The sequence below is a fragment of the Danio aesculapii genome, chromosome 23 (assembly GCF_903798145.1).
Source record: "Danio aesculapii chromosome 23, fDanAes4.1, whole genome shotgun sequence".
Lineage (NCBI taxonomy): Eukaryota > Metazoa > Chordata > Actinopteri > Cypriniformes > Danionidae > Danio > Danio aesculapii.
The window spans coordinates 27,006,487-27,033,078 of record NC_079457.1 but is presented as its reverse complement, the minus strand read 5'-3'; the positions used below and the strand labels follow the sequence as shown (position 1 = coordinate 27,033,078).

At 38.1% G+C, this 26,592-nt stretch overlaps 3 protein-coding genes and 2 non-coding genes across 5 annotated transcripts; 1 reads left to right on the top strand and 4 right to left on the bottom strand.

Annotated features, from left to right (window-relative positions):
* Positions 1 to 380: 380 nt before the first annotated feature.
* On the bottom strand, positions 381 to 2,416 carry LOC130217018 (uncharacterized). The gene is made up of 3 exons (XM_056448994.1): positions 1,690 to 2,416; positions 859 to 1,044; positions 381 to 657 (listed from the first exon to the last, which is right to left on the bottom strand). The coding sequence occupies exons 1-3, from the start codon at positions 1,819 to 1,821 to the stop codon at positions 466 to 468; spliced, it is 510 nt and encodes a 169-aa protein (XP_056304969.1). The 5' UTR covers positions 1,822 to 2,416; the 3' UTR covers positions 381 to 465.
* Positions 2,417 to 2,421: 5 nt separating this feature from the next.
* Positions 2,422 to 10,790, bottom strand: naca (nascent polypeptide associated complex subunit alpha). The gene is given in 9 exon segments (XM_056448997.1): positions 2,422 to 2,545; positions 2,746 to 2,868; positions 2,992 to 3,120; positions 3,388 to 3,466; positions 3,468 to 3,532; positions 3,616 to 3,695; positions 3,784 to 3,876; positions 9,750 to 9,825; positions 10,705 to 10,790. Coding segments are annotated over 8 exon segments (753 nt in total). The 5' UTR covers positions 9,820 to 9,825; positions 10,705 to 10,790; the 3' UTR covers positions 2,422 to 2,431.
* On the bottom strand, positions 2,634 to 2,709 carry LOC130217876 (small nucleolar RNA SNORD59). Its single transcript, XR_008835916.1, has one exon. It is a non-coding gene; the product is annotated as a small nucleolar RNA SNORD59 (small nucleolar RNA).
* On the bottom strand, positions 3,196 to 3,268 carry LOC130217875 (small nucleolar RNA SNORD59). Its single transcript, XR_008835915.1, has one exon. It is a non-coding gene; the product is annotated as a small nucleolar RNA SNORD59 (small nucleolar RNA).
* A 1,309-nt stretch (positions 10,791 to 12,099) lies between the features above and the next one.
* Positions 12,100 to 26,541, top strand: tfip11 (tuftelin interacting protein 11). The gene is given in 22 exon segments (XM_056448996.1): positions 12,100 to 12,139; positions 12,142 to 12,307; positions 13,511 to 13,641; positions 13,644 to 13,660; positions 14,141 to 14,249; positions 14,252 to 14,274; positions 14,277 to 14,295; positions 14,420 to 14,455; positions 14,458 to 14,475; positions 14,478 to 14,508; positions 14,510 to 14,543; positions 15,384 to 15,539; positions 15,622 to 15,813; positions 17,660 to 17,974; positions 19,976 to 20,083; positions 20,161 to 20,262; positions 20,264 to 20,352; positions 23,499 to 23,640; positions 23,642 to 23,744; positions 23,821 to 23,963; positions 25,827 to 25,992; positions 26,074 to 26,541. Coding segments are annotated over 22 exon segments (2,502 nt in total). The 3' UTR covers positions 26,436 to 26,541.
* Positions 26,542 to 26,592: the final 51 nt, after the last annotated feature.

Below are 26,592 nucleotides of genomic sequence, written 5' to 3'. Positions count from 1 at the left end.
AACATGACAATGAGTTCACTGTACTCAAATGGCCTCCACAGTCACCAGTTCTCATTCCAATAGAGCACTTTTGAGATGTGGTGAAACAGGAGATTGGCATCATGGATGTGCAGTTGACAAATCTGCAGCAACTGCCTGATGCTTTCATGTCAATATGGACTAAAATCTCTGAGGAATATTTCTAACACCTTGTTGAATCTATGCCATGAAGGATTAAGGCAGTTCTGAAGGCAAAAGGGAGTCCAACCCGGCAGTAAGGTGTACTTATTAAAGTGGCCAGTGAGTGTATATACAGGAGAAAAAAAAAAAAACAAATACGCATGACTCTATTTGATGCAATGAGAGGTTATGAAGAAAAATAATCAGTCTGTGCAAGAATATTACATTTTGGGTGAACTACCCCTTTAATAATTGTTGCTAACAATGCATACACAGTGTGAAGGCCATTGCAAAGTCCTCCGACCCTTATGTCTCTTTTTTAACACAGCGTCCAGTGGTGCATTTCTCTCTGCCCGTCCACTTCAGTCTGTTTCGTGCAAACACCCCATAGGCTCGATCCATTACAGGCCTGATCAGTGGGAGAGACAGGAATCTGCCAAGATAACCCAAACCCACCGCACCGTACATCACTGTAAATGCTGGCACGCCTTGGTGAATCTGCCCTCAGAAGGACAAATGGAACACATATTTGATCAGGCAATTTTAAGTATCTTGAATTAATGCAGATGTTCTTAATGCTGTGGATAAAAAAAATTAATTTAATTTTTTTAAAAATCGCTAAATATAAATAAATTTAAAAATGCAAACTTATAAACTTAACTACTTCACATGATATAAGTGTGGAAGCACATCACTCACCTTGTTATTCTTGTCAATCACTGTCATTTCCTTCATTGCCATCTCATAACTGACTCCATATTTGCTCTCGTCATATTCTGGCAGTGAGACGTCTACAAAATCTACTTTGTCGGCTCTTTTTCTTTGAAGAAACTGAAGAAAGCTAATTTCTTTAACACAAATTGGGCATTCTCCATCATACAGCACCTGTGACACAATATGGACATGATACTTCATACATCTGTTTATACTGATACCTGGAGGTTCGCTGGGTTTTTGGATCTTCATTCTTGAAACTACAATCAAAGTATATTTATGCAAACATTTGGCTTTACATGAATTAGGTTCCTTAGTAGTCTAGTATAATGAAATTTACCACCATAACTTATTTCATTTTGACCCTGAAGAGATACTTTGCAAATTTGCTTTGACATGCCCATAATACTTACTGTTTGAAAATTATAATACCCATTCAAACAAAATGTGTTTAGTGTATAGATCAGCTTTGGATTGTAGCCTATCCCTTCAGGTATCGACGATTATGATTGTTAAATTATCTATTAAGTCAATGTCAAATTATACATGTAGCCTTTTATCAAATATGCTTTTAGGGTTGAATTTTGTCCACCAACTAGACCACTAGCTGCGATTACCTTCTTTTAATCGGAAAGTGGCAAGCAGCTTCTTGAAGAGTGAAATTTTTAAGTTTTGAATATTTTTTCAAGTGTTACTTTTTTCCCCAAGTGCCCCTATATGAAAAGCAAAAACTGCTACATTATGATACAATTATTTTAAACTGAAACATTTTGTAGTGTGAAATATGAGGGTGAAAGTTCCAAAAGTGATTCTCACCCTTATAGACACGCGTCCTTTGTCATCAGAGTTGAACAGTCGCCGAAAATTCACACCCGACCTTGATCCAACGCATCTTAAAACCCCAGACAGATGTATCCCGAGAACCATTTCAGCGTTATCAATTGACATTAGAAAAGAGACCGTTTTTTAAAACAGTAGATTGTAGATCCGACAGGATTCTAGGCACGCATGTATGCTAGCGGACAAACGTTATCTAAGAACTTACACAACACATTTAGTCATTAAAAACGTGTTGTTTAATTGATCAGCTAACGTTTATGTAAATATAAACGCTGGAAACAATTCCACGTTTATTGTGCTGTAAAAGCAGTTGAAGGCATTTTTATCAACCAAACACTATGTAAGAAATAAGGTTGTGACACAGACTGCTGCTTGCTTTTCCTTTTCGCGTCTTCAAAATAAAAGTCCCTAAATATTATTTTTTATTTTGCCAAACAAACAGGTCAACAGCAAATGTGAGGGCCCATCTTCCATTTATAATAATATTTTAAATACTTAAATCTCACACATCATTGAGAGGTCATCACATCCTTTAATTTAAATGACTGAATGTGTTATTAAAGTATAAAGATCCACCCTCAGACAAGAGTTTATATCTTTACTTCCTGTTGTTCTATGCACATTCATGCTTTAGCCTTTCAGAACAAATTTACTATACAACAAATATAATTTCAATTACTAGTAAAAAAAATACACAATAAAATAAAATAACATTTTATCAAGCCACTCCTTTATTTCTCTTGGGTATAAATTGTACAAACAATAGTGTAGATCTAATCAGCATCATCTTAATGTGACCCAGTCCCTGATGTCCATCTACAATCGTCAATTCCTGTGAAAATAGAAAAAAACAAACAAAAAGAAAACAAGGAATTAGGTACGATTTTTTACTACCATGACACTTCATTTAAAGCCCAAGCTCTTCTCAGAACAAATAAACTGGCTTCAGGAAAAACTCAGAAGAACGAAAGTCAAAAGTTTATTCATCACAGAAAAGTTTAAATTTTATTTTATTTTAAGATTTTAACTCACCATAATGGCATTGACAATGTCGTTGTTGTTATTCTTCAGTGCGCGCACAGCCTTCGCCCTGGATACATTGGCCTGTGACATGACCAGCTCAATGTCCTTGACCTCCACTCCGGTCTCATCAACCTGTAGAAGGCCAGGCAAACTCACTTAATGGATGTGGATATTTAAATATTATATAACAAGACCTTTAGTGCAAATATGATCAGTATTATTCTGTGCAAGAATCACAAGAGCATCAAAGCTCACCTCTTCCTCTTCACTCTCCTCCTGTACTGTGGGCGTCTGTGTGTTTTCTTGGATGTTTGAAACTGCTTCTCCTTGAACCTTGAACTTCTCTGCAGCTGCTAACTGAGCTTGCTGGGAAAGGTCTTCAATCTGAAAAGAACAGAAATCATCCGTATTTTACTTTGTTTTGTGAGATTTGCCATGTTTCTCACACCAGTGTTTTCTCTCTTTCAGGACAAAGTTTGGCTTCATCAGACTCAGAAGAACGAAAGTCAAATTGTCAAATCATCATCAAGAGGTCACTTAGGATTAGATCACCATGGAAGGTTTCCAAATCAAATTAATCAACCACTGATACTGCAGGAATGCCCACCATCCTTGCATAAAACACTTTGCTTCTTTGCGCCAATTGTTTACCTTTGCCTCGCCGAAGACAATGTAAGTATCTGAAGCGGGACTTTTGTAGACATCTGGTTTGGTGATGACAAAGAGAATGTCTTGACTTGCGAATGGTTACCCTGGTAACACCAGCAACTTGCCTCAAACCCAGTTTGGACATAGCCTGGTAAAGGAAGGTAAGGATACAGTTAAAATAACTGTGCATGCGTTGTAATTTGATTCAACTGCTTTTCAAGGAAGACCTACCTTGCGAGCTTTTTTCTCACTTCTGCTTTGTTTTGCTTTGCTGACAGGTTCCTCATCGATTTCGGCCTGGCAGCTGCAAGCTATGGAATGGGAACGCAACTTTAGTTATGATAAGGTTAAAAAAAAAAAAAAGTAAGCAAATTAGGACCAAAAATACTACTTGTAGACATCTTACCTGTGCCTGTTGTGTTTGCGTCTGTGCAGAGTCTCCTTCCTCCAGGTCAGGAACAGATTCATCACTGTCAGATTCAGTTCCAGACCCTAAAACATGCAGATACACTGTTAATTTACAATTAGAACAACAGAACATTTTTACCAGCATCCAGATAAAACAAATCAAAATGTTCAAATGCAATGAAGTGTAAATATTTTTACAGTGCCAAATTTTACAAATACTTTTACACAGGATACAAGATTGAAGCCAAAAAAGCCATTATACAAAACTTGCGTTGACAAAAAAACTTGTTGATAAACTCAAAACTTAATTATTACTGACCCTGTGCTGTTTGAAAAACTTTCTGAAAGGCATTCAAGTAAAGCTTTAACGTCATTAAAGTCTAAGACATACCAACATAAGAGTAGAAAGACAGACAAACAGAAAGAGAAAAGGAGGATACCCGTGTCGTTCTTGATGACTGGCTCCAGCAAGGATGAGACATTAACTGGTTTGGGAACAGGGGCTTGGCCAATTTTAGAAGCAGGGACAGGCTCAGCTTTAGTGGCTGGGGTTTGCTCAACTTTAGATGGAGTAGTAGGCTTGACTTTAGGGGCAGGAGCAGCCTCGACTTTAGCTGCTGAAACAGCCTCAACCTTAGGGGCAGGTTTTAACTTTAGCGGCAGGAGCAGATTTAGATTTAGGAACATTTTTTTTCAGCTTTTGGAGCAGCAGTTTCAACTTTAGGAGTAGGTTCAATCTTAGGAGCCTCAACTTTAGCAGAAGTCACCGTCTCAGCTTTAGGACCAGCAACAGTCTTAACTTTAGAGGCAGGAGCAGCATCAATCTTAGAGGCAGGAACAGACTCGGGTTTAAGGACATGGGCAGCCTCCACTTTAGGGGTAGGAGCAGGCTTATCTTTAGGACTAGACTTGACTTTAGGTGTTGGAGCAGCCTCAATTATAGGGGCAGGAATAGGCTCAGATTTGATGACCGGAGAAGACACATCAATTTTAGGGAGAGGAGCAGCCTTCTCTTTAGGGCCAGGAGTAGATTTAACTTTAGATGCAAAAGTTTCAACATTAGGGGCAGGGACAGGCTCAGGTTTGGGACTAGAGACAGACTTCGCTTTAGGTGCAGCAGCCTCGTTCTTTGCAGCAGCCTCAGCTTTAGGGCTTTGGGCAGCCTTAGTTTTAGGGGCAGAGGCAGCCTCAGTCTTAACAGCCGCATCAGCTTTAGGAGCTGGTGCAGCCTTAGATTTAGGTGCAGCAGCCTCAATCTTAACAGGGGTCTCGGGCTTTGGGGCAGAAACAGGCTCAGCTTTAGCAGCTGGTGCAGCCTTAGCTTTAGGTGCAGCAGCCTCAATCTTAACGGGAGCCTCAGGTTTGGAGGCAGGAACAGGCTCAGCTTTAGGAGCTGGGGCAGCCTTAGATTTGGGTGCAGCAGCCTCATTCTTAACGGAAGCCTCAGGTTTGGAGGCAGGAACAGGCTCAGCTTTAGGAGCTGGTGCAGCCTTATCTTTAGGTGCAGCAGCCTCAATCTTAACGGGAGCCTCAGGTTTGGAGGCAGGAACAGGCTCAGCTTTAGGAGCTGGTGCAGCCTTAGATTTGGGTGCAGCAGCCTCATTCTTAACGGAAGCCCTCAGGTTTGGGGGCAGGAACAGGCTCAGCTTTAGGAGTTGGTGCAGCCTTAGCTTTAGGTGCAGCAGCCTCAATCTTAACGGGAGCCTCAGGTTTGGTGGCAGGAACAGGCTCAGCTTTAGGAGCTGGGGCAGCCTTAGATTTGGGTGCAGCAGCCTCATTCTTAACAGAAGCCTCAGGTTTGGGGGCAGGAACAGGCTCAGCTTTAGGAGCTGGTGCAGCCTTAGCTTTAGGTGCAGCAGCCTCTTTCTTAGCAGGAGCCTCTGGTTTAAAAGCAGAAACAGGCTCAGCTTTTGGACTTGGGGCAGCCTTAGCTTGAGGTGCAGCAGCAACCTCTTTCTTAGTGGGAACTTCAGATTTAGGGGCGGGAACAGACTCCAGTTTAGGAGTTGGAGCAGACTTAACTTTAGGTGCAGCAGCCTCATTTTAGTGGGAGCCTCAGGTTTAGGGATTTGGACAGGCTCAACTTTTGGTGCAGCCTCAATTTTAGGGGGCAATTGCTGCTTTCTCTACAGGAGTAGTGGCACCTTTAGGGGTGGGGACAGGCTCAACTTTAGAAGCTGGCTTAGCTTTAGGAGCAGCTTTGCTTTAGGGGCAGAATCAACTTTACTAATAGGTTCAGCTTTAGGAGCTGTTGGGGATAACAGTAATTGTAGTAGGTGGCATGGGGGGGAAAAGCAGGCACTGTAAAAGGATTCTCAGGTGGTAGGAGAGGTGGGAGATCATCATCCTCAAATGTTGCCAAAGGAGCAGGCTTTGGGAGAGTAGCAGTGGCTGGGGCATTTGGCCAGGCTGGCCCAGGCTTAGAAGGTGCTTTTGGTGAAGTAGTCTTAGTTTCTGAAACACCAGTGCTTGGTGCTTTGGAGCTTCAGCTGCAACTTTGGAGGCTTCAGACACTTTGGGTGGACTAGAAGCCACAGCTTCTGTAAATGATTTTGGTGCTGGGGCAGCAGCTTTGGAAGTTACTTTAAATGCCACAGGAGCCACAGCAACTTTGGGAGAGACAGGGATAGCATCTGCACGTACCTGTTGGTTTTGCTACCTCTGGTACAGCAAGAACTGGCAGAGCTGCAGGACTCTTGAACAAGCTTGGAAGTAGAGGAAGGGACCGCTCTTGTTCGGCGGGTTTAAAATTCTTGCTTTTTGTTGCTTCCCTTGTTTGCCAGCCTTTACCACCTTGGGAGCAGTTTGCTCAGTTTCCAGCTAAAGGAGAGTCAGCAGGAGGAGAGGCTAAAGGAGAGCATGGAGGGGTAGCACGAGGGCCAGAGGCAGATTTAGGAGAGGTAGGGGAGCTTGAGGAAGCAGATAGAGAAGAGCGTTTTCTGCGTCCTGCAGGAACAGGCTTAGAAGCGGTGGTATGAGGAGATGAGGACAGTTTAGGGTTAGTTTTGCCATCTTTAGGCTTTGCCTGAGAGGGGGCAGGGGCTGCAGCAGCAAGTGTGGCTAATGGAAATAAAAGGGCTAGAGTGATTTTTTGGCAATTAAAAAGTTGCATGGTGTAATCCATCACATCCATGCTGGTTACAAAGGATGCTTTTAGTTTCACAAGTGTTAAACTGATCCTCAAATGCACAATTAGCTACCAAAACAAACCAAACAGCCCAAATCTTGTTAGAAAAATTTAAGACTCCAAACTCTACATGCAAAAATCTACACACTTGTCAGTAAACACAGTGCAAAGTGGAACATCTCATTGACATCCTAATTAGGTTTTCATGGTACCAAGACAGTTGAAAAGAGTTCTCTACACCAAAGCGCAAAAAAAAAAAAAATCATGATACAAAATCAACTGTTTATAAAGAGAGAGAAAGAGCATCTATGGAATTTAATTAGTCAGAATGTGCTTCATCATAGGCCTAATGCAAGAAACAAAAGAAAAAGAAATGCTAAATAGTACAGTTTTAGTAAAAAATACAATTAGTTATAATTATAACAATCTATAACATTGAATTGTCCGTCTTTTAAAAAGCCAAGGATTAACTGGAACTTATATCTGAGCCTTTCAGCAGTGCAGCGTAACTAAAATATGAGACTAAAAGATTTAATCTCACGCATGTTTCAGTTCTACCGAAGATTTTTATAATGAAGCGGAAACAAATACTTACTAGGTGTTATTTTTGGCTATACACGTCATCATTTGATACTTGTTTAGGGATGTTTTTTATGTAGAAGCACGCATAAAACAAAACGGTAAGACAAAAAAAAAATAAAATAAAACTGAGCACATGCTAGAAAATGCGCTCTGACTTCTAACTTACTCTTCAACAGAAGTGCTAACTTCATGAATATGAATGTTTATGTTGCCAAAGATGCATGCTGAAGAAAATTACAATATGCATATTAGACTACTTTAAAACTTAGCTTAGGCTATTTCTGGATCTGAATGTTTGGGGTCTGCAATACAAGCATGTGGCAGTGTTTATGGGCTTCATTGCTTAAAATTTCAGTGCAGAATAGAAAAAATTAATACAGGATCACTAGTTGGTTAGTAATTGTTCATATTGTGGCTTCCTCTCAACAAGTGGATCAGAGCAGTCTCGATTAGCAGCCTTAGATGCTTTCACTTATGGCACCGAACCAAGCCCTCTCTACGAGTATATAAAAAATATAAAAACAACAAAAAAAACATGAAAGTATAGTTTTTTTTCTTTAGCACAACTTGGTATGGTACCGATAGTACTGGTTCTTTTGATACCACTATTTTTGCTATATACGGTACATGATCTCAATTTAAAAGGTTCAAATGCATATGTCTTGAAATAATATCAAAGCACTGTAAACACTATCTTTCTAGGCAAGGCAACCACTATTTTCTCTTGAATGAGTATGCTAAAACAATTAAATAAAAACTACATGGTTTGTTTACTATTACAAATATGCCTGTTCTTGGGTTATTTCACAGCCTTGTAGTCATAACTTCAGCTTACAATAAATGGTAGCATCCTAGAGCATTTGTGAGCAATTTTTTAACAACAGTAAATCCCTGAAAAAGCAAACAGAACACTATCCAATCTAACACAATATCCTAAGGGTAACTCATATTTGAGTCATGATTACTAAAATCAGTGCAGTGTTAGGAAAACCATGCAGAGTTGCAATGTCCATACTCCATTCACACAAACCGTTAAGCTTCAATATGCTGTACAGACAAACCAACTGTTGACCAAGGCGGTCCTGGATTGCTTCAAAAACAAACATTCTGCCATTTCCTCGTAATGTAGCATTTTTTTATCCAAATAAAGAAACAGGATTTCATGACCTTTCAAACTACAGTGTGACAATTTTCAAACAAAATATACTTTGAAGAACATTTAAACTGCTAACATAAGAGTAGAATTGCTCTATGATGAAAGTGACGGTCAATTATTTTTTTTAATTAACATGAATATAGTCTGAATGACCCTTTAAAAACAGGGCTCCAGACTCATATTATATTGTCAAGAGTTAGACTAGTAAAACAGGAGAAACACTGAAAATTTTATTATCCATGGATTTACTAGTAACTTAATGCAATATTTTGGGCAGAAAGACATATCCGTATAGAATTGTATGTATTATTTATGTACATTTATATTAAAAGTAGTGAAGAAATAAAAGCATATACCAATGTTTTTATTGCAAGTTTAATAAGAATCCAATATAGTCCTATTTCTAGGTTTCATATTGCCATTTTCTTGTTGTGCATATAATTTAAATCAGATTAAGTCTAAAAACCAAGTATGAACTTAAACCCTTTTTTACATAAACACGACAGAAACTAAATATTTTTAAATTTGCTTTTTTATCATAGCAGTGGAGCTATACCTGTGGTTATCACAAATTTGTTTTTTAACATATATATGTAAATTAATGAACTGTTTAAACTGAGTGACTAACTCCATACCCAGCTCAAGCTCCAGTTAATTATGATTCTGAGACAAAACATGCAATATTATTTTACATGTGTGGTATTGGAGCCTTCATTTGTAGAACTTGGTGGCACTGCTCTCAAAATACATTATGGAGCACTGCCTAGTAGGACTTGTATTTTTTTTTATTCAGGGAGGAGCTCAAGCACATTAACCTAAACTCTCTAGGTGGAGAAAGGCTGACTCAAAACTGTATCCCCACCCAACACCACTCAGACTAGAGAAACTTGTTTGCAAAATCTCTATAACAGCTGCAAGAAGACCCTACAAGAAACCTGAAGAAAGCCTAAAACAGGTGCAAAAACACCCTGAATAGAATGAGCATTTCAATATTTGCTTTAAAAAGACCAGTACAATAAGCAATATGTCCAGGACCCTCCTCAGACAACCAGTGTTTAGTATCAGACATGCACTTTTAAAAGCATTACTAACCCGTCTCAGCCTGGGGCTGCTGCATCTCCTGCTCTGTAACAGGGACAGTTTCTGTGGCTTCGCCTGGCATTCTGGACTAAAACAGAAAAAGTAAAAACAATACATTATAAGCTTTTTAAAGTCTGCATGAAGGCTTAGACGTGTTAGTCAGTTTTGTATTCATGAGGCTTTTTCTATTGAAACAATCTAGGCCTCTTCCTGTAGGCCTCTGTTGGCTGTCAGCTGTCCCACTGCCGAGTCAGTTAAACATTGCTGTTGTCTCAAAGTATTGCGCTATTTGATAACATTTCACAAGGCCACCGAATAGAAATTGTGATCTTTATCAATTGCAAATAGGTAAATTGAACAAATAAGACTCATAACGTCCCCCAAACAGTTGTACACGTTGTTCGTGTTTGCGCGTGCACTATGATGCACATTTCACGTGTGTTTCTGAGTTCTGTCACGTTACTGCTGAATGAGAGAAACTCATTCCACAAATTAAACCTAAACTTTTTTTAGGAAATCAGTTTATAATCCTTTATAATGTAACGTTAGGTTATACTGTTACCACAGCATGTGTTCATAGTAACGTTATGTTTAAGCTGCGAAAATAACTATCCAGCCAGTGTTTATTGTCGCACGTCACGCAACTACCCTTCTTCCGATGAAATTACAGATTTCTCATAAACATGGCTATAGTTGTATTCAACGCTACTTTTCGCATGGTTTAAAGATTTCACTAGACACAAAGCCAACGGCTGAAGTACAGCAAGTGGTGGTGCGTCTCGCTTCCCCCATTTTGAACAGTCAGCCGGTTGTGTTTATAAAGATATTTCCTCAACAAATCACCCATTTTTACAAATCTTTACCGTTCGACACAGGTACACTAAAACATCAACATCAGCTACAAATTAGGTGTTGAATTGACTAAACCAACGTTGGATGACAGTAGATTTTACGCAGGAGTACTCACTAGTTCAGGGCACAGGATCCAAGATGGCTGTGAGAGAGGGTTTCTGACCTCTGCGTCGCTCTGATGTCACTGCTCTGCTTCCGGTCCCAACAGGAAGTCACTGTCGAATAAGCTGAAGTTAATAGTGAGAAACCACATTTATCAGGTACATTTACTTGCACCCTGTTATTTTAAACACTATAGTTTATTTCAGAGTTGACCGTGACGTAATATCGACAAAACTGATTTTAAGGAAGGTATGTGTCGTTGTTTACAACAGAATGGCATTGCTATGCTAACATGATTTTTTGGAAACGTTTGCTTCACGTACGCTACTTAATCATACGGTTTTTGTCATCTGAGAAAACATCACGAACGGAGATTTGTGCTTGTGTATCTAACGTTACTGTTTTGCCTAAGTAGGTTGTGTTTTTTTTAATCCTATGTAAACCCAACAGACCCTCAAACATCATTTTGCAAATATGAGGGATTTTATATTACAACTTAACTTAACGTATACATTATATCTAAATACTAATATATGTTCATGTATCGCTACCTAATTAAAACGACAACAATATATATATATATATATATATATATATATATATATATATATATATATATATATATATATATATATATAACGTTACGTTCAAATTGGGGGGTCGCCGGACAATGATAAGGGGTCGCTTAGTAATTTTCAAGCCAAATAAATTTTATTTAACTATTGGAATTACCATATTTTATCCATAAATCATAGAAATAAAAACGGTAGTTAATAGTTTCATGAAAAAACCAACAAACATGCAAAAAAACCCATCAGCCTTTCAATTTTTTTTTCATAGGATTGATGCGTTTACATTAGATTAACAACACAGCAATAGCGTCAGCTGCAGCAGATTGATTTTTCTAGCACCAGGTAAAATTTCTGACACCTTCGGCAGTCAAATACATAAAAAATAAATACAGGCCACATCTGAACATTGAGGATGATGTCTGAGTGGCGGTCTCCAAAATTAAAGTATTAAACCGACTTGTGCTTCTGAATATTGTGTGTCTTTAGGTGAGGTGATATAAATAATCAATTATAATTGACTGTATAAATTATAGCCTGTTGTTGCACTTTTTTGCGTTGTCAATATGCTCATGTTTATAGTAGGCCTATTTTGTGTGTGCAACATTTATATATTTATAACCACCTCAAGGAATGTGGGGGTCGCAAGTCACTGGCATTGTTATTTTGGGTGTCGCGAGCTGAAAGTTGGAACCCCTGCCTATAACACTTTTTAATTCTTTGTTTGTAGTAAGTATTCATTAAGTTTTCCTAACCTAATAATAATCCCTTTTAGCCAACTGGGGAGGCCCAGTTTGGAAACCCCTGGACTAAAACATGAATTTCTTTTCAGCAGGAAGATGTCTATGTCCCATTTGTATGGGCGTAGGGGTGATGAAGAGGAGAGGATGGTGTGGAGATTGAGAAGTTTGAGGTGTCGGAGGGGGACTTGGCCAACGAGTTCAATCCGGACAGACGCAGATACAGACAGACTAAAGAAGAAGCAACTTATGGGATTTGGGCAGAGCAGGACTCTGATGATGAACGGCCCAGCTTTGGAGGGAAAAGGTACTTTTGTTGTTGTCAAACAGCTAGAGAACTTAGTAAGTCTTTTTTTTTAAATGTATAAATAATGTATTAACAAAGTTTTTCAGGTAATAAAAATGTCAAACAACAGCAGTTAAAGTAATTTTTTGTCTTGTTTTTTACCTTAACTCGTTTTGACATCAAGCATGGCGCTGCCCTTTTTACATTCATGTGCTTTTTGTGAAAAACAAGACTGAAAGATCAGACACATAAGTATTATATAAGAAATCTTTAAATTTTATTTTTTTTAAATAATTGTATAATAAGGAAACCTATCAAAATAAAGTTAAATATTCACACATATGATAAGTCTATTTAATAAAAGTCTGTACATTTTATTTTGTTTTTATTCATCAATTCTGAAAGACATTAGCAAATTATAATTTTGAGACCCAGGCCTGATCAGACGGTCTATATCAGATGTCGAATTGGACATTCTAGGTTGACACATTCATATTATTAAATACGAAGAATCACCTAAATGTAATAACTGCCAGGCTGCTCTACCATCAAACATATTTTGTTGGAATGTAGAAGTTTAAATTCCATTAGACAAAATTTTTATAAGGAGAGTACTTTGATAGACAATTTAAAAAGGTACCACCAGGAAGAGTTTATTTATTTTTTATTAAAAATAGAACTGAAAAATCATATTTATCTTTGAATTAAATTTTTTTGTGAATTTTATCTATTTATATTTTATATATTTGTCTAAGTAACTTTTTTAGTATAATACGAATTTGTTTTTATCATGTAATATTTTAATGTATATTCCATTTGGCCACGAATGGCCATAAGTTGCTGATGTGGCAATACATATGTAATAAATAAATAATATTCATAAATTCTAAATAATTTACACCACATTGCACAGTTTAAGCATTTTGTACAAGATTTGTATTGATATTGAGCATTTGAATTGTTAATTACAGCTTCACCTACATTAAGTGTTTTTAAAAAAATCTGTCAAACCTACCTCTTCTCTATAGCTTACTTATAAAACTTTTTTTAGCACTCATGACTGTACAGTCATTTAAATAATTTAATTTATTGTATTGCTACAGTCTTTTTAAACAAATTGTTATTTTGCCATGTCTGTGAAGCCTTTTGGTCAACATTTATGTTGTTTTAAGGTGCTATACAAATACTATATACAATATAATGTCCTTGATTGTATCCACATAGAGCGAAAGACTATTCCACTCCCGTGAGCTTTGTGAGTGCTGGCCTGCAAGACTGCAGCTGAGGAAAAAGCGAGAGGGAGGGTTCAGATGATTCTGATGCTGAAGATGCACCTCCTCCACCCCGAGGCTGTGGCTCCAAAAGCTCCAAACGGTAGATTGAGATGTCTGCAAATGTTGTAAAATCTTTGGGTTTTGATTTTTGGGTCCAAAAAGTCTGGGCTGTAATTTAATGAAAATGTTTTGAAATACTTTTATAACTTTCTTAAAGTATACTTTGAAATATTATTTAAATGTAAATATTTTATTATGAAAGTTTTGAAATGCAATGCTCTACAAAGCTCTTTTTTGTTGCAAGTTTTAAATATTACATGATCATTCAGAAGTCATTTTAATGCTCTGATGCCCGAAATTTTGTTTAAAAATATTTTACTACTGAATCAGTTGTGCTGCTTAATACATTTGTTGTTGATATTATTATTCCGGGCTTCTTTGAGATTCATTTAAGTTGAAAGTTCACAAGAACAGCATTTATTTGAAACAGTTCAAAAATGTAACTCAAACCTGCAGGTCAAATCTATAAAATAAGTCTTATTATGCTGGTGTAATATTTGTTTTGAATTCTTTATTTTAGGGTGGGAGCTTTAAGACATCCCAGAGGTTTGCAGGTGGCATCAGAACGGGGCAAGACTTGGGAAACTGGGAGAAACACACACGAGGGATTGGTCAAAAGCTCTTGCAGAAGATGGTTATGTTCCTGGAAAAGGATATTGGGAAAGAATGCTCAGGGTACAACAAGTCAACCCTTTGTTTTTATATTCAATTCAATTCAATTTCTTATACCTCAGTAAAACTGATTATTTAAAGGACGTTTTAATAATATGGACATTTCTTGGAATGTCTTTATTTGCAGGTATTGTGAATCCTATTGAAGCCAAGTTACGGAAAGGGAAGGAGCGGTTGGTGCATATGCAGTGAGAGGACCCAGCAGTCACTGCAGGATTCCTGTTGTCGACTCTGAGGAGGAAGAGGAGGAAGTAAGTTAACACTAAAATAGTGTTTTTTGATGGCATCTAGCTGAAAGGCCCCAGTATACTTAAAGATAACTTTTTGGTTTTTGATTCTTTGTGATGGAAAATCATTTGTGAATTAGATTCTGCATCAATTCTGCAACACTGTTTTCTGTTAATCAATTATGAGGTTTGTTTTTAACAGCAGATGGCGCTGTATGCTTTAGAAATAGATGTAATCTGCTTGCATCAAATTCCTTATAATCACCACTTGAATCTAAAATACTCCTTAATAAAGTCAGGAAGAGTTTAAGCAAGTTACGAGAGTATTCATAGTGAGCTGTGTTTACATTAATCTAGTTGACATAAAACCCAACTTTTTGTCTGAGCATTATTTAGCCATAACAAACAAAAAACCCTGTTGAAATATTCATTACTATTTTTTATTGGCTTTATCACATGGTTGTGATCATTGACTGATTGCAACCAAATTTTTGTGGTCCTAGTAGTTAAATCAAATGTACATTTTTCTGCCACTATTCTTTAAAAAAAAAACATTAAAATGTAAATAAATAATGCAAATTAATGTCAAGCAAGCATAGCATTCTTACGTTTTGATTAGTGCTGTTTGATTAGTTACTATTGCAACTCGTACTTGTTTTTACCTTAATAATGCAATTTTGACCTGGTGCACTTGGAAGGTTTGTTTGATTAAAGTGCATTCTGGTACTACTTTCTCTGTGTGGTTTGTTTTAACAAGTATGAATGCTACCATCTGAATCATGGTGTGTACCAAACAAACAAGATGCCATAAAAGGTCTGCTTTCAAGCGAACACTGTTTTCACACCGTTTACTTAATCTTTCAGGAATTTCAGAAGGAGTTGGGGCAGTGGCGTAAAGAACCTGGAACTGCAAAGAAAAAGCCTAAATATTCTTACAGGACAGTGGACGACCTGAAAGCACACGGTACACGGGCCAACATGAGCATGAGCAGACCTGCTGGAGAACTGGCTCAGGTCAAGGTGAGATCACAAAATATTATTGCACAAGAACTGTTTTAACACATTCACAGTAAGCAATGAGCCACTCTCTCATGTGTTTCAGGTGATCGACATGACCGGCAGAGAGCAAAAGGTGTATAACAGTTACAGTCATATGAGTCAGAAGCACAGTGTTCCTGAGGAGGCTCCTTTGAGTGTGAGCACACGAGAGCAGAAGAGCTCAGGCTTCGCACTTCCAGAGCTCGAACACAACCTCAAGCTGCTCATTGAGCTCACAGAGCAAGACATCCTGCAGGTACAACACTCGTACACATGCACTAAATGAATTAGAAAGATTAATTTAGCTAAAAATTTGTCAAGACAAACCTGGATGATGACTTACGAAAGTTTTAGCTGAAGGTTTTAAGTAATTTAAAAAAGCTTGAGATGTAAAACAGTTCTAGACTATTTTGAGAGATGTAAACAATAACAAAGGTCCTAATAAATTTCTGTTATACATTGTTTATTTCCATAGCTCTCGGGAATTCAGAAAGTTTTAAATATTGATACATAATGTTATGAGAGCTCTTTTAACGTTAAGTTATGATTGGATTGCCATTTTTAAGTTATAATCGTTTGACAATAATCAGGAAATGTTCATGGCCAATGACATCACCACATTGAAATGGTCTGTAGTGTAGGTGGAGGCAGTAGACAGTTGAAATCGTTTTTAATTATAAAACAAATATTGAAGTCTGAAGCAATTTTACATTTAATCAAGCATAAGGGGTAGTTCACACAAAAGGTTCCAAACCTCTTTTGTCTTCTGCGAACACCAAAAGAAGATATTTTGAGAAAGCTGAAAACCTGTAACCATGACTTCCATAGCATTTGTTTTTCTACTATGGAAGTCTATGGTTACAGCGATTCCAGCTTTCTTCAAAATATCTCTTTTGTGTTCAACAGAAGAAAGAAACTCAAAGTTTTGGAACAAGTAGACCTGTCACAATAATCAATATATCAACTTATCGCACCACAACCATGGACATGACCTCAATCATTTTTGGTGATGCAAATATGAAGAGGTCGCTGGTTCGAGCCTCGGCTGGGTCAGTTGGCATTTCTGTGTGGAGTTTGCATGTTCTCCCTGCGTTCGCGTGGGTTTCCTCCGGGTGCTCCGGTTTCCCCCACAGTCCAAAGACATGCGGTACAGGTAAATTGGGTAGGCTAAATTGTCTGTAGTGTATGAATTTGAGTGAGTGTGTACGGATGTTTCCCAGAGATGGGTTGCAGCTGGAAGGGAATCCGCTGTGTAAAATGTGTGCTGGATAAGTTGGCGGTTCATTCCGCTGGGGCGACCCCTGATTAATAAGCGGACTAAGACGAAAAGAAAATGAATGAATGAATGAATGAATATATGAAGAGTTCAGATGCAAAAACCTCTAATGCCATCTGAAATTTTCTTTTTAATTGGGCATTTTTGGCAAGCTCCTGTGTGTATGTTTTAGTAAATTCACTTTTATGACAAAAAATAGGTTCCTTGCATTGCCTTTAAAGTGAAAGACTGCACAAAATATTGGAGGCTGAGAAAAAGGCTAAGTTTAGAAGAACATTTTAGATGGCATTTAGAGGTTTTGCATCTGAACTCTTCATATATCGTCCATACATAAAAACAATTCTAGCAACATTTTAGCTGATTGTGCATCATTCATCATTTTCTTTTCGGCTTAGTCCTTCATTAATCCCGGGGTCACCACAGCGGAATGAACCGCCAACTTATCCAGCAATGTTCACACAGCAGATGCCCTTCTAACTGCAACCCAGCACTGGGAAACACCCATACACTATTGCATTCACACACATACACTATGGCCAGTTAAGCTTATTCAATTCATCTGTATCGCATGTCTGTGGGGGCAACTCGGAGGAAACCCACGCCAACAAGAGCAAACATGCAAACTCCACACAGAAACTCCAAACTGACCCAGCCGGGATTCGAACCAGCGACCTTCTTGCTATGAGGTGACAATGCTAACCACTGAGCCACCATGTCGCCCCTTGATTGACTATTTAAAACTCCATTGTAGAATCACCTGTAATGTGATAACTTATGGCATTTTTAACTTCAGTTAACAATCTTTGTGTTTGTGCTGTGTGTGTAGAGTGCTCGACTTCTTCAACATGAGAAGGACACAGTGGTGACTCTGACCCATGAGAGCGACGCCCTGCAGGTGCGGCTGGCAGAGGAGGAGGAGACTCTTGGTCGGCTGGAGCAGGTGATGAGTCTGGTAGAGCGTTTTGAAGCAGACGATAAAGAGGGAGACCCTGCGCTCAGCCTTCAGGAGTGTGCTAAGATCTTCGAACAGCTGCAGACTGAGTTCTACCAGGAGTATAAAACTATGGGTTTGGGAGATTTAGCTGTATCCGTTGTTCATCCTCTGTTGAAAGAAAAACTTCGCAGTTGGGATCCATTAAAGGTACATTTTAATCATTTTCATTAGATTTGCATGATATTGGAAAGATTTGACATTGCTATATTTTTTTCTCTGCGATTATATATTGGGATATAAATACAGTTTCACAAGATGACTTGCATAGCTCTGTTTGGAAAGTCATTAAATTAGATTTATTAGGATGATTTGTAGGGGACTGAATATAAACATATTTTTATGTAAGTTAGTATATACATATAATACACAAACTACAGTCATAAATAAACACAGTGAAGAAAATATTAAAGGAAATTAACTGTGATTTATGGTTTTCAGAAACCGAATAATCAAATTTAAAGTAACATTGCATAGTCTTCGTCATATAAATCATTCAATAAAATAAATCTTTATGCGCTATGAAAATGCTTTTAACTCTTTTAAATGCTCACAAAAACACAGGCTATTGACTATTGCGGACGCACACAATGCGATATGATGCTCAGACGATATATTGTGCAGCCCTAATTGTAATCATGTTTTATTGTTTTAAGTATTGACACTGCTCAACATTGCATCTATCATCATTTTCATAATGTTTGTCATATTAAAATTATAAAATTTATTTTACATACACAGAAGCTTATTAAGTGTCTACCTAAAAGCTTCAAATAACTCTAAATAAATATTTATGTACAAATAAATAATGTGCTTAATAATGTGGAGGAATAAGTCATTATTGTAATTTGATACGTCAATTATTACATACTTTTGCTGACTAACGGATAAACTATTGGTTTGAAGGGACAGTAGCAATATATAAAGACAGTTATTGTTTTTGGATCAGATTCTTCATCTTGTTAAATTTTAAGTAAAATTGATATATTATTGTATATATTAAAGAGCCCATATTATGGGTTTTTGAAAATGCCCTTCCATGTAGTGTGTAACACAGCTCTAAGTGAAGTGAAATATCCAGCTAAGGCTTAAATCTGTAAGTGTACAGTGTTTAAAACTATTGATTCATCTATAAAAGAGTCGACTCATAGTGCTTCAAACGAGTCGTCTTGATAACGAGTCATTAGGTGTTTTCGCGATGACGCAGCCACGAAACACAAGCCGTCGCCAGTAGTTACGCGCGGCAAACCAGGGAGATTTGAAACCTGCGGCCCCGCCCACTAACACAGAAAAAACACTAGACACACACACACAGACGCCACCGGTCGAATGAAGTCACGCTGTGCTCAGATGGATAATATTGACAGTCTCTACCCAAAGATGAGTTGTTAACCTGGTACAGTACACGCGGTTACTCTTTATATTCTCTTATCACATGTAAGCCACGTTAAAAACGCGACGCGTGCCGATTTGTTTACAGATTAACGTTAAAGGCTTTTGTGAGCTCGCGTTCCACTGCCGTTTGTCGTTGCTATGGCGATCGATCGTAAGCTAGGAGACAGGAGACTCGTGTCACTTTCCCTAGTTCTTCTGAGGAGCGTTGTGTGTTGTGTGTGTGTGTGTGTGTGTGAGAGAGAGAGAGAGAGAGAGAGAGAGAGAGAGAGACTCGCGTCGCTTTCCCTAGTTCTTCTGAGGAGCGTTGTGTGTGTGTGTGTGTGTGTGTGTGTGTGTGTGAGAGAGAGAGAGAGAGAGAGACTCGCGTCGCTCTCCCTAGTTCTTCTGTGGAGGCGTTGTGTGTGTGTGTGAGAGAGAGAGAGGGAGAGGGGAGAGAGAGAGACTCGCGTCGATCTCCCCAGTTCTTCTGAGGAGGGTTGTGTGTGTGTGTGTGAAAAAAGCCTTACACTATGAAGCGTGTGTGCACTGTGACTACTTTTATATAGTTGATTACCAGCTGGGCATTTCACTCTGTCTCGTGCTGAAGCATGTCACTGTCGACCAATCGCAGCAGGCTGTCATCGGTCCAATCAGCGCAGATTAGCTTCACGCTGAGGAGGGGTTGGGAACAAATTGGGAAAGCACCTCTTTTATATCCTTGAATTTTGTTACTTAGTCCACACTTTGAATAAGGAACCTACTCTTGTGTATCTGCAGGACTGCTCAGATGGTTTGGAGGAAGTCGGTCAATGGAGGGCCATTCTTGAAAGCACACTTTCTCTTCACAGTGGCCCAGACACTTCTAACATGGACCCCTATCACAGGGTAAAGCATATCTGTAAGTGTTTATGCCGAGCATGTCAGTGGAAACAGATGATTTGACCTGGAGCTTTGTCTGCAGGTTGATATGGGAAGTGTGGGTTCCAGTCATGAGGACCTGTGTTTCTCAATGGCAGCCTAGAAATGTGGGCCCCATGGTGGACTGTGTGGAGTGCTGGGCTCCTTGTATTACCGCTGTGGATTCTGGATCATGTTTTAGAGCAGCTTATTTTTCCACGGCTACAGAGAGAGGTCTGTGCTACTGTACTTTTCTTGTCAGCTGTAAAGTCCTGTTTACACCTGCCATTAACGTGTGTTTCGGTCGATCAGATCACAGGTAGACAAAGGAGATACTGTTCACACTTGACATTTAGGTTGTCTTATTTGTACATTTTTAGGCCATTTTCAAACTGAGCATGCAGTGTATCCGGAAAGTATCATAGCGGCATCACTTTTTTCCACATTTTTGTGTTACAGCCTTATTCCAAAATGAATTAAATTAATTTATTTCCTCAATTCTACACACAATATCCCATAATGACAATGTGAAAAAAAGAGTTTTTGAAATTGTTGCAAATTTATTAAAAATAAAATACCTGAAAAACACATAAGTGTACCTAAGTATTCACAGCCTTTGCTCAATACTTGTTGATGCACCTTTGGCAGCAATTACAGCCTTAAGTCTTTTGAATATGATGCCACAAGCTTGGCACACCTGTCTTGGGAATTTTTGCCCATTACTCTTTGCAGTACCTCTCAAGCTCTATCAGGTTGGATGGGAAGCGATGGTTGTACAGCCATTTTCAAATCTCTCCAGTGATGTCCAATAGGATTTAGGTCTGATGTCTGGCTGGGCACTCCAGGACATTCACAGAGTTGTGTGAAGCCACTCCATGATATTTTGGCAATGTGTTTTGGGTCATTGTCCTGCTGGAAGATATCCGTCGCCCCAGTCTGAGGTCAAGAGCACTCTGAAGCAGGTTTTTTATTCAGGTTGTCTCTGTACATTTCGCATTCATCTTTCCTCTATCCTGACTAGTCTTTCAGTTCCTGTTGCTGAAAACATCCCCCATGATTGCTTGCCACCACCGTGCTTCACTGTAGGGATTATATGATGAGGCCTGGTGGTGAGCGGTGCCTGGTTTTCTCCTAATGTAACGCTGGCATTTACTCCAAAGAGTCAGTTTTAGTCTCATCAGACCAGAGAATTTAGTTTCTTATGGTTTTGAGAGTCATTCAGATGCCTTTTGGCAAATTCCAGGCGAAGGAGTAGCTTCAGTCTGGCCACTCTAATATACAGGCCTGATTGGTGGATTGCTGCACAGATGGTTGTCCTTCTGTAAGTTTCTCCGCTCTTCACAGAAGAACGGTGGAGCTCAGACAGAGTGACCCATCGGGTATTGATCACCTCCTGACTAAGGCCCTTTCCCCCAATCACTCAGCTTAGATGCCGGCCAGCACTAGAAGGAGTCTTGGTGGTTCCAAACATCTTTCACTTACGGATGATGGAGGCCACTGTGCTCACTGGATCTTTCAGAGCAGCAGAAATGTTTCTGTAACCTTCTCCAGCCTTGTGCCTCCAGACAATCCTGTCTCGGAGGTCTACAGACAATTCCTTTGTCTTCATGCTTGGTTTGTGCTTTGACATGCACTGTCAACCCTGGGACCTATATAGACAGGTGTATGGCTTCTCAAATCATGTCCAATCAACTGAATTTACCACAGGTGAACTCCAATTAAGCTGCTGAAACATCTCAAGAATGATCAGTGGAAACAGAATGTACCTGAGCTCAATTTAGAACTTCACTGTGAATACTTCTGTACATGTGATTTTTCAGGGGGTTTATTTTTAATAAATTTTGCAACAATTTAAAAAAAAAAAATTTTTTCACATTGTCATTATGGGGTATTGTGTGTAGAATTTTGAGGAAATAAATGAATTTATCCATTTTGAAATAAGGCCGCAACACAAAAAAAGTCAAGCTCTATGAATACTTTCCGGATACACTGTATGTTTAGGCTTTTTCTGAAGTTTTGATTAATACTGGTAAATATGCTCTAAGCAACTTACTATACAGTTTAAAAAGTTCCCTTTTGAAACTGACATACTCATTTTCGGTCAACATTTCTACTTAATATACTGAATAAATACATAAACAGTGAAATGTATAATATTATTAATTAAGTAATGTATGTTAAATAAATATAAATACATAAATCATATTCTTCTCATTACCATGTATTATTAATACTTTGACACTCATGAAAAAGGCCATTAAATCTGGCATGGTGTTGAAAACAAACAAATTTAATACATTGACATTTTTAACATGTAGATGTTTGACTGTCTACATTTTAAATGAATTTTACTAATATTTCAGCTCTTCTGAAAAGAATGATGTTGCAATTCAGGCATGTATTCAAAAAAGAGAATTACTGATGAAAACTTAGTAGAGCGCAATATTATGTTGCTTCATTCGAATAAAAGTTCACAAAAATATTGTCATGTTCAAATAAAGATTTTTAAAAAATGTAGTTTAAATGAACAATTGTATTCTAGTAAGTATGTACCTTACTTTTAATCTCTGTGTTACAAGTGAAAGTATTTTGTTAGAAAACAAATTATATATATATATATATATATATATATATATATATATATATATATATATATATATATATATATATATATATATATATATATATATATATATAAAATAATAATATTATTATTATTATTTTTTTTTTATTGTTATTATTATTTTTTTTAAATAATTGTGTATATTTTAATAGATATAAAATGGTCAAACTTATTTATAGAACATATATTTGTGCAAATATGTGTGAGATTTCATTTTGGCCATTAAATAAAAAAGAAAAAAATAATAAATATTTAAAAAACTAATTTCTAACCGTATGGGAACTTTGCGACTCAGGAGTGCTCTTCACTACTCCTAATGTTTCACTACTTTAGGAGCTAGATTAAGCTCTAAAATGCTTCCTGAAAAACTTTGAGCAAAAATATTGGAGTCCTAGATTCAGGACGGATACTCCTAAATCTATTATTTAGAAGTAAGATTCTCTCCTAAATCGTCAAGTTCAGAGCTCCTTTTAGCCTTAATATGTTTTGTCAGTATGGCAATAAATTGTAATCAAATTTAATTTAGCAAAAAAAGCAAAACTTAATCTTTAGTGGCTGTTTGGATACATTTGACCACATGAGTGTCTACACTATAAAACAGTCTGATTTTATGTGTTCTCGTCTACCTCTGGATGTGGTTGAAAAGTGGACAATCTCAAATGTTTAGATTCTGTTTACACCTGTATAAGCCATATCCACCTGTGATTGGAATGACAAAACATCTTAATACAGAAGTAAACAGGTTCATGCAAATATGTAACTCCTGTCTTTTTTAAATAGGTGGACAAACTGGAACCCACTGACTGACACAGTGCCCATTCATTCATGGATTCATCCCTGGCTACCCCTCATGCAAACCCGTCTCGAGCCGCTGTATGCACCCATCCGTAGTAAACTAGCCCATGCTCTGCAGCGCTGGCACCCCCAGTGATTCCTCTGCCAGACTCATTCTGCAACCCTGGAGAGATGTCTTCACACCCGGCGCCTGGGAGGCCTTCATGGTCAAAAATATTGTCCCCAAACTGGGTATGTGCTTTTCTGCTAGACTGTCAGGCTTGGAGAGACTTGGTTAGCATGTGAAGGTTTTTCTCCTGTTTTTCAGCTCTGTGTTTAGGAGAGCTGGTGGTCAATCCTCATCAACAGCTGCTAGAGCCATTTAACTGGGTGATGGACTGGGAATGCATGCTCTCTGTCTCTTCCATGGTTGGACTCCTGGATAAGAATTTCTTCCCCAAATGGCTACAGGTCAGCCTCACAGGGTTTTACAGTTACACCTGTTTCACATCGCAAACGAGAGCAGCACTTGCATAGCGGGTATGGAGAGCAGAAGTAGCGCACAGGCGTTTGCCTTTCACACCAGCTGATCAGCGGATCAGTAGTTGTTGCACAGATCAATCCACCTCTGTCTATTCTATTTAGTTACCTACCTTTCTCTCTCACTCTCTCTGTATATATATATATATATATATATATATATATATATATATATATATATATATATATATATATATATCCTTAACCTGCAACTCTTTATTTTACAAATTATATAGATCCTAAAGAACTGTTTGCTTCTCACTCTCTGAGTGTCATTCGTGTCATTTCAGGTGCACTCGGTCAGAAGAACATCACCTGTGATATCATGTCATTTTGTTTTTGATTGTCAGGATGATGTAGGCCTAGTTATAATAATATTTATACAATATAGTTATAATGATATTTATTGCTACTTTCTACTGTCATTCAATGTGTTTTAGGTCATTATCAATGCACTGTCACTTTAATTCAGCGTGAGCAGCGCGTCTGCGGTGCATTATGAAGCTCTAATCTGTTAACATGGACACCGAAAAAACACGCTCTGCTCGCGGTGTGAAACAGGCATTAGTCAGTGTAATTCATGAGCATGGCTTGTATTTCTTTGGGACAAAACATGTAAGACAGTTGTGTATTGGGGATGTTTTTATTCACTGTGTGGTGATTTTGGGTCTTAATTTGGCCACAAACTATTAAACAAATTGAATAAATATCTTATTTTGACAGATTTTGGGAAAATGAGTTGAAAATGTTCCATAATTCAACAATACTCTGGCCAAATTTGCTACCCTTTCCTTATGTTTGTGGCTGTTTTTGCCCCATTGACTTTCATTATAATCACATTTTTGCAAAGCCATGACACCATATAATTATGCATTCTTTATTGTTGTTGGTGGTTTTCCTGTGTTTGGATGAGGTACAATTAAAATTTTTTTTTACTGTTGATTATTAATTGCAGTGCAAAAAAGCTTAGTTCCTGCCTTCTATATGAGTATAGTGTGTGTGAGAGACCTTTGCGCACTTTTCTGAGAATGTCTGAGAAAATCTAAATAAGCAGCTCAGCTATCAGAACATAGTAAATATAGTAAGTGTATTTATGCGCACACACACACACACACACTATAATCAGCTGTTTTACTCCGTAGAACTCTATATAAAGACAGAGACTTTTTTTTCACATGCCTATCTGAAGGTTTAATGCTGCCAACTGATGTTCATCAGTTAAAAATGACACGTTTTACCTCTTCCCAACAGGGAAAACACCAACTATCAATAATGCATGATTATATGGTGTACATTGCTTTGCAATAAAGTCATTATAATGGGGGAAAAAACAGCCAAGAACATAACAAAAGGGTAGTAAACTTGAACAGCACACAAGGGTTAAGAATGTTTTTAGTTCGGATAGTCCACTTAAATTAAACTTTCATCCAAGATGTAGGTACGCATGGGATGATAACCGTTTTCAAGGTTTACTGCGGTTTGGAAAAGTCAAGGTCTTAAACTCTATACAGTAAATCACAATACTGTGAAACCATGATTTTTTTTTTAAATACAAAGCTATATCACCGTCAGAATCTTATACCGGCCCATGCCTAGATGTAGGTGTCATTTTTTTTCTTCAGTAGAACATTAAAGAAGTTAGCTGAGTTCTTGCTGATAAATATGTCAGTAAATGGTCAATTTTATATATGAAAAATAAACGCGTCCAAATCAACAGCCATGGCTCCTGATGACACACTGATGTCCTGTAGGCACTCCTACATTTGTTAACGGTTTCTTTCTCCACTGCTGCAGGTGTTGTGCTCTTGGCTCAGTAACAACCCAAATTACGAGGAGATCACTAAATGGTATTTGGGCTGGAAGGGCTTGTTGTCAGAGAACCTGCTCAGTCACCCACTGGTCAAAGAAAAACTCAATGAAGCCCTCGACATCATGAACCGTGCCGTTGCTTCTGGACTCGGTCAGTCACATACTAAAAAATAATGTTCACTGAAACATCCATTCTACCTACAACTTAACATACATTTTTTTGTCCTTGCAGGCGGTTATATGCAGCCTGGAGCAAGAGAGAACATTGCATACCTGATTCAGACGGAGAGAAGAAAGGATTTCCAGTGCGAGCTTCAGCCTGAGCGGCGCGAAGTGGAGAACTCTGCCACACGGCCACCAGGAATGGCAGCGGTGCCAGCATCTGTACCTACCAACTTTAAAGATCTAGTCCAGGCCAAGGCTGAGGAGAACGGCATCGTCTTCATGCCACTGGTAGCCAAACGGCACATGGGCAAACAGCTATTCACATTTGGCAGAATAGTCATCTACATTGAACGTGGAGTGGTGTTTGTTCAAGGTGAGAAAACCTGGGTTCCAACATCACTACAGAGTCTTATTGACATGGCCAAATAAGGCGGAGGTTTGAATATTTCCGTTTAATCCAGTTCTGTGTTTGTCTATCAATGTAGTTTTATACCGCTGAAGAAACAGTTTGGAATAAATTTGTGCTTTAAATTAATGCTTGATTTTTATTTTTATTCAGCTACCTTATGTGTCATGTGTAATTTTA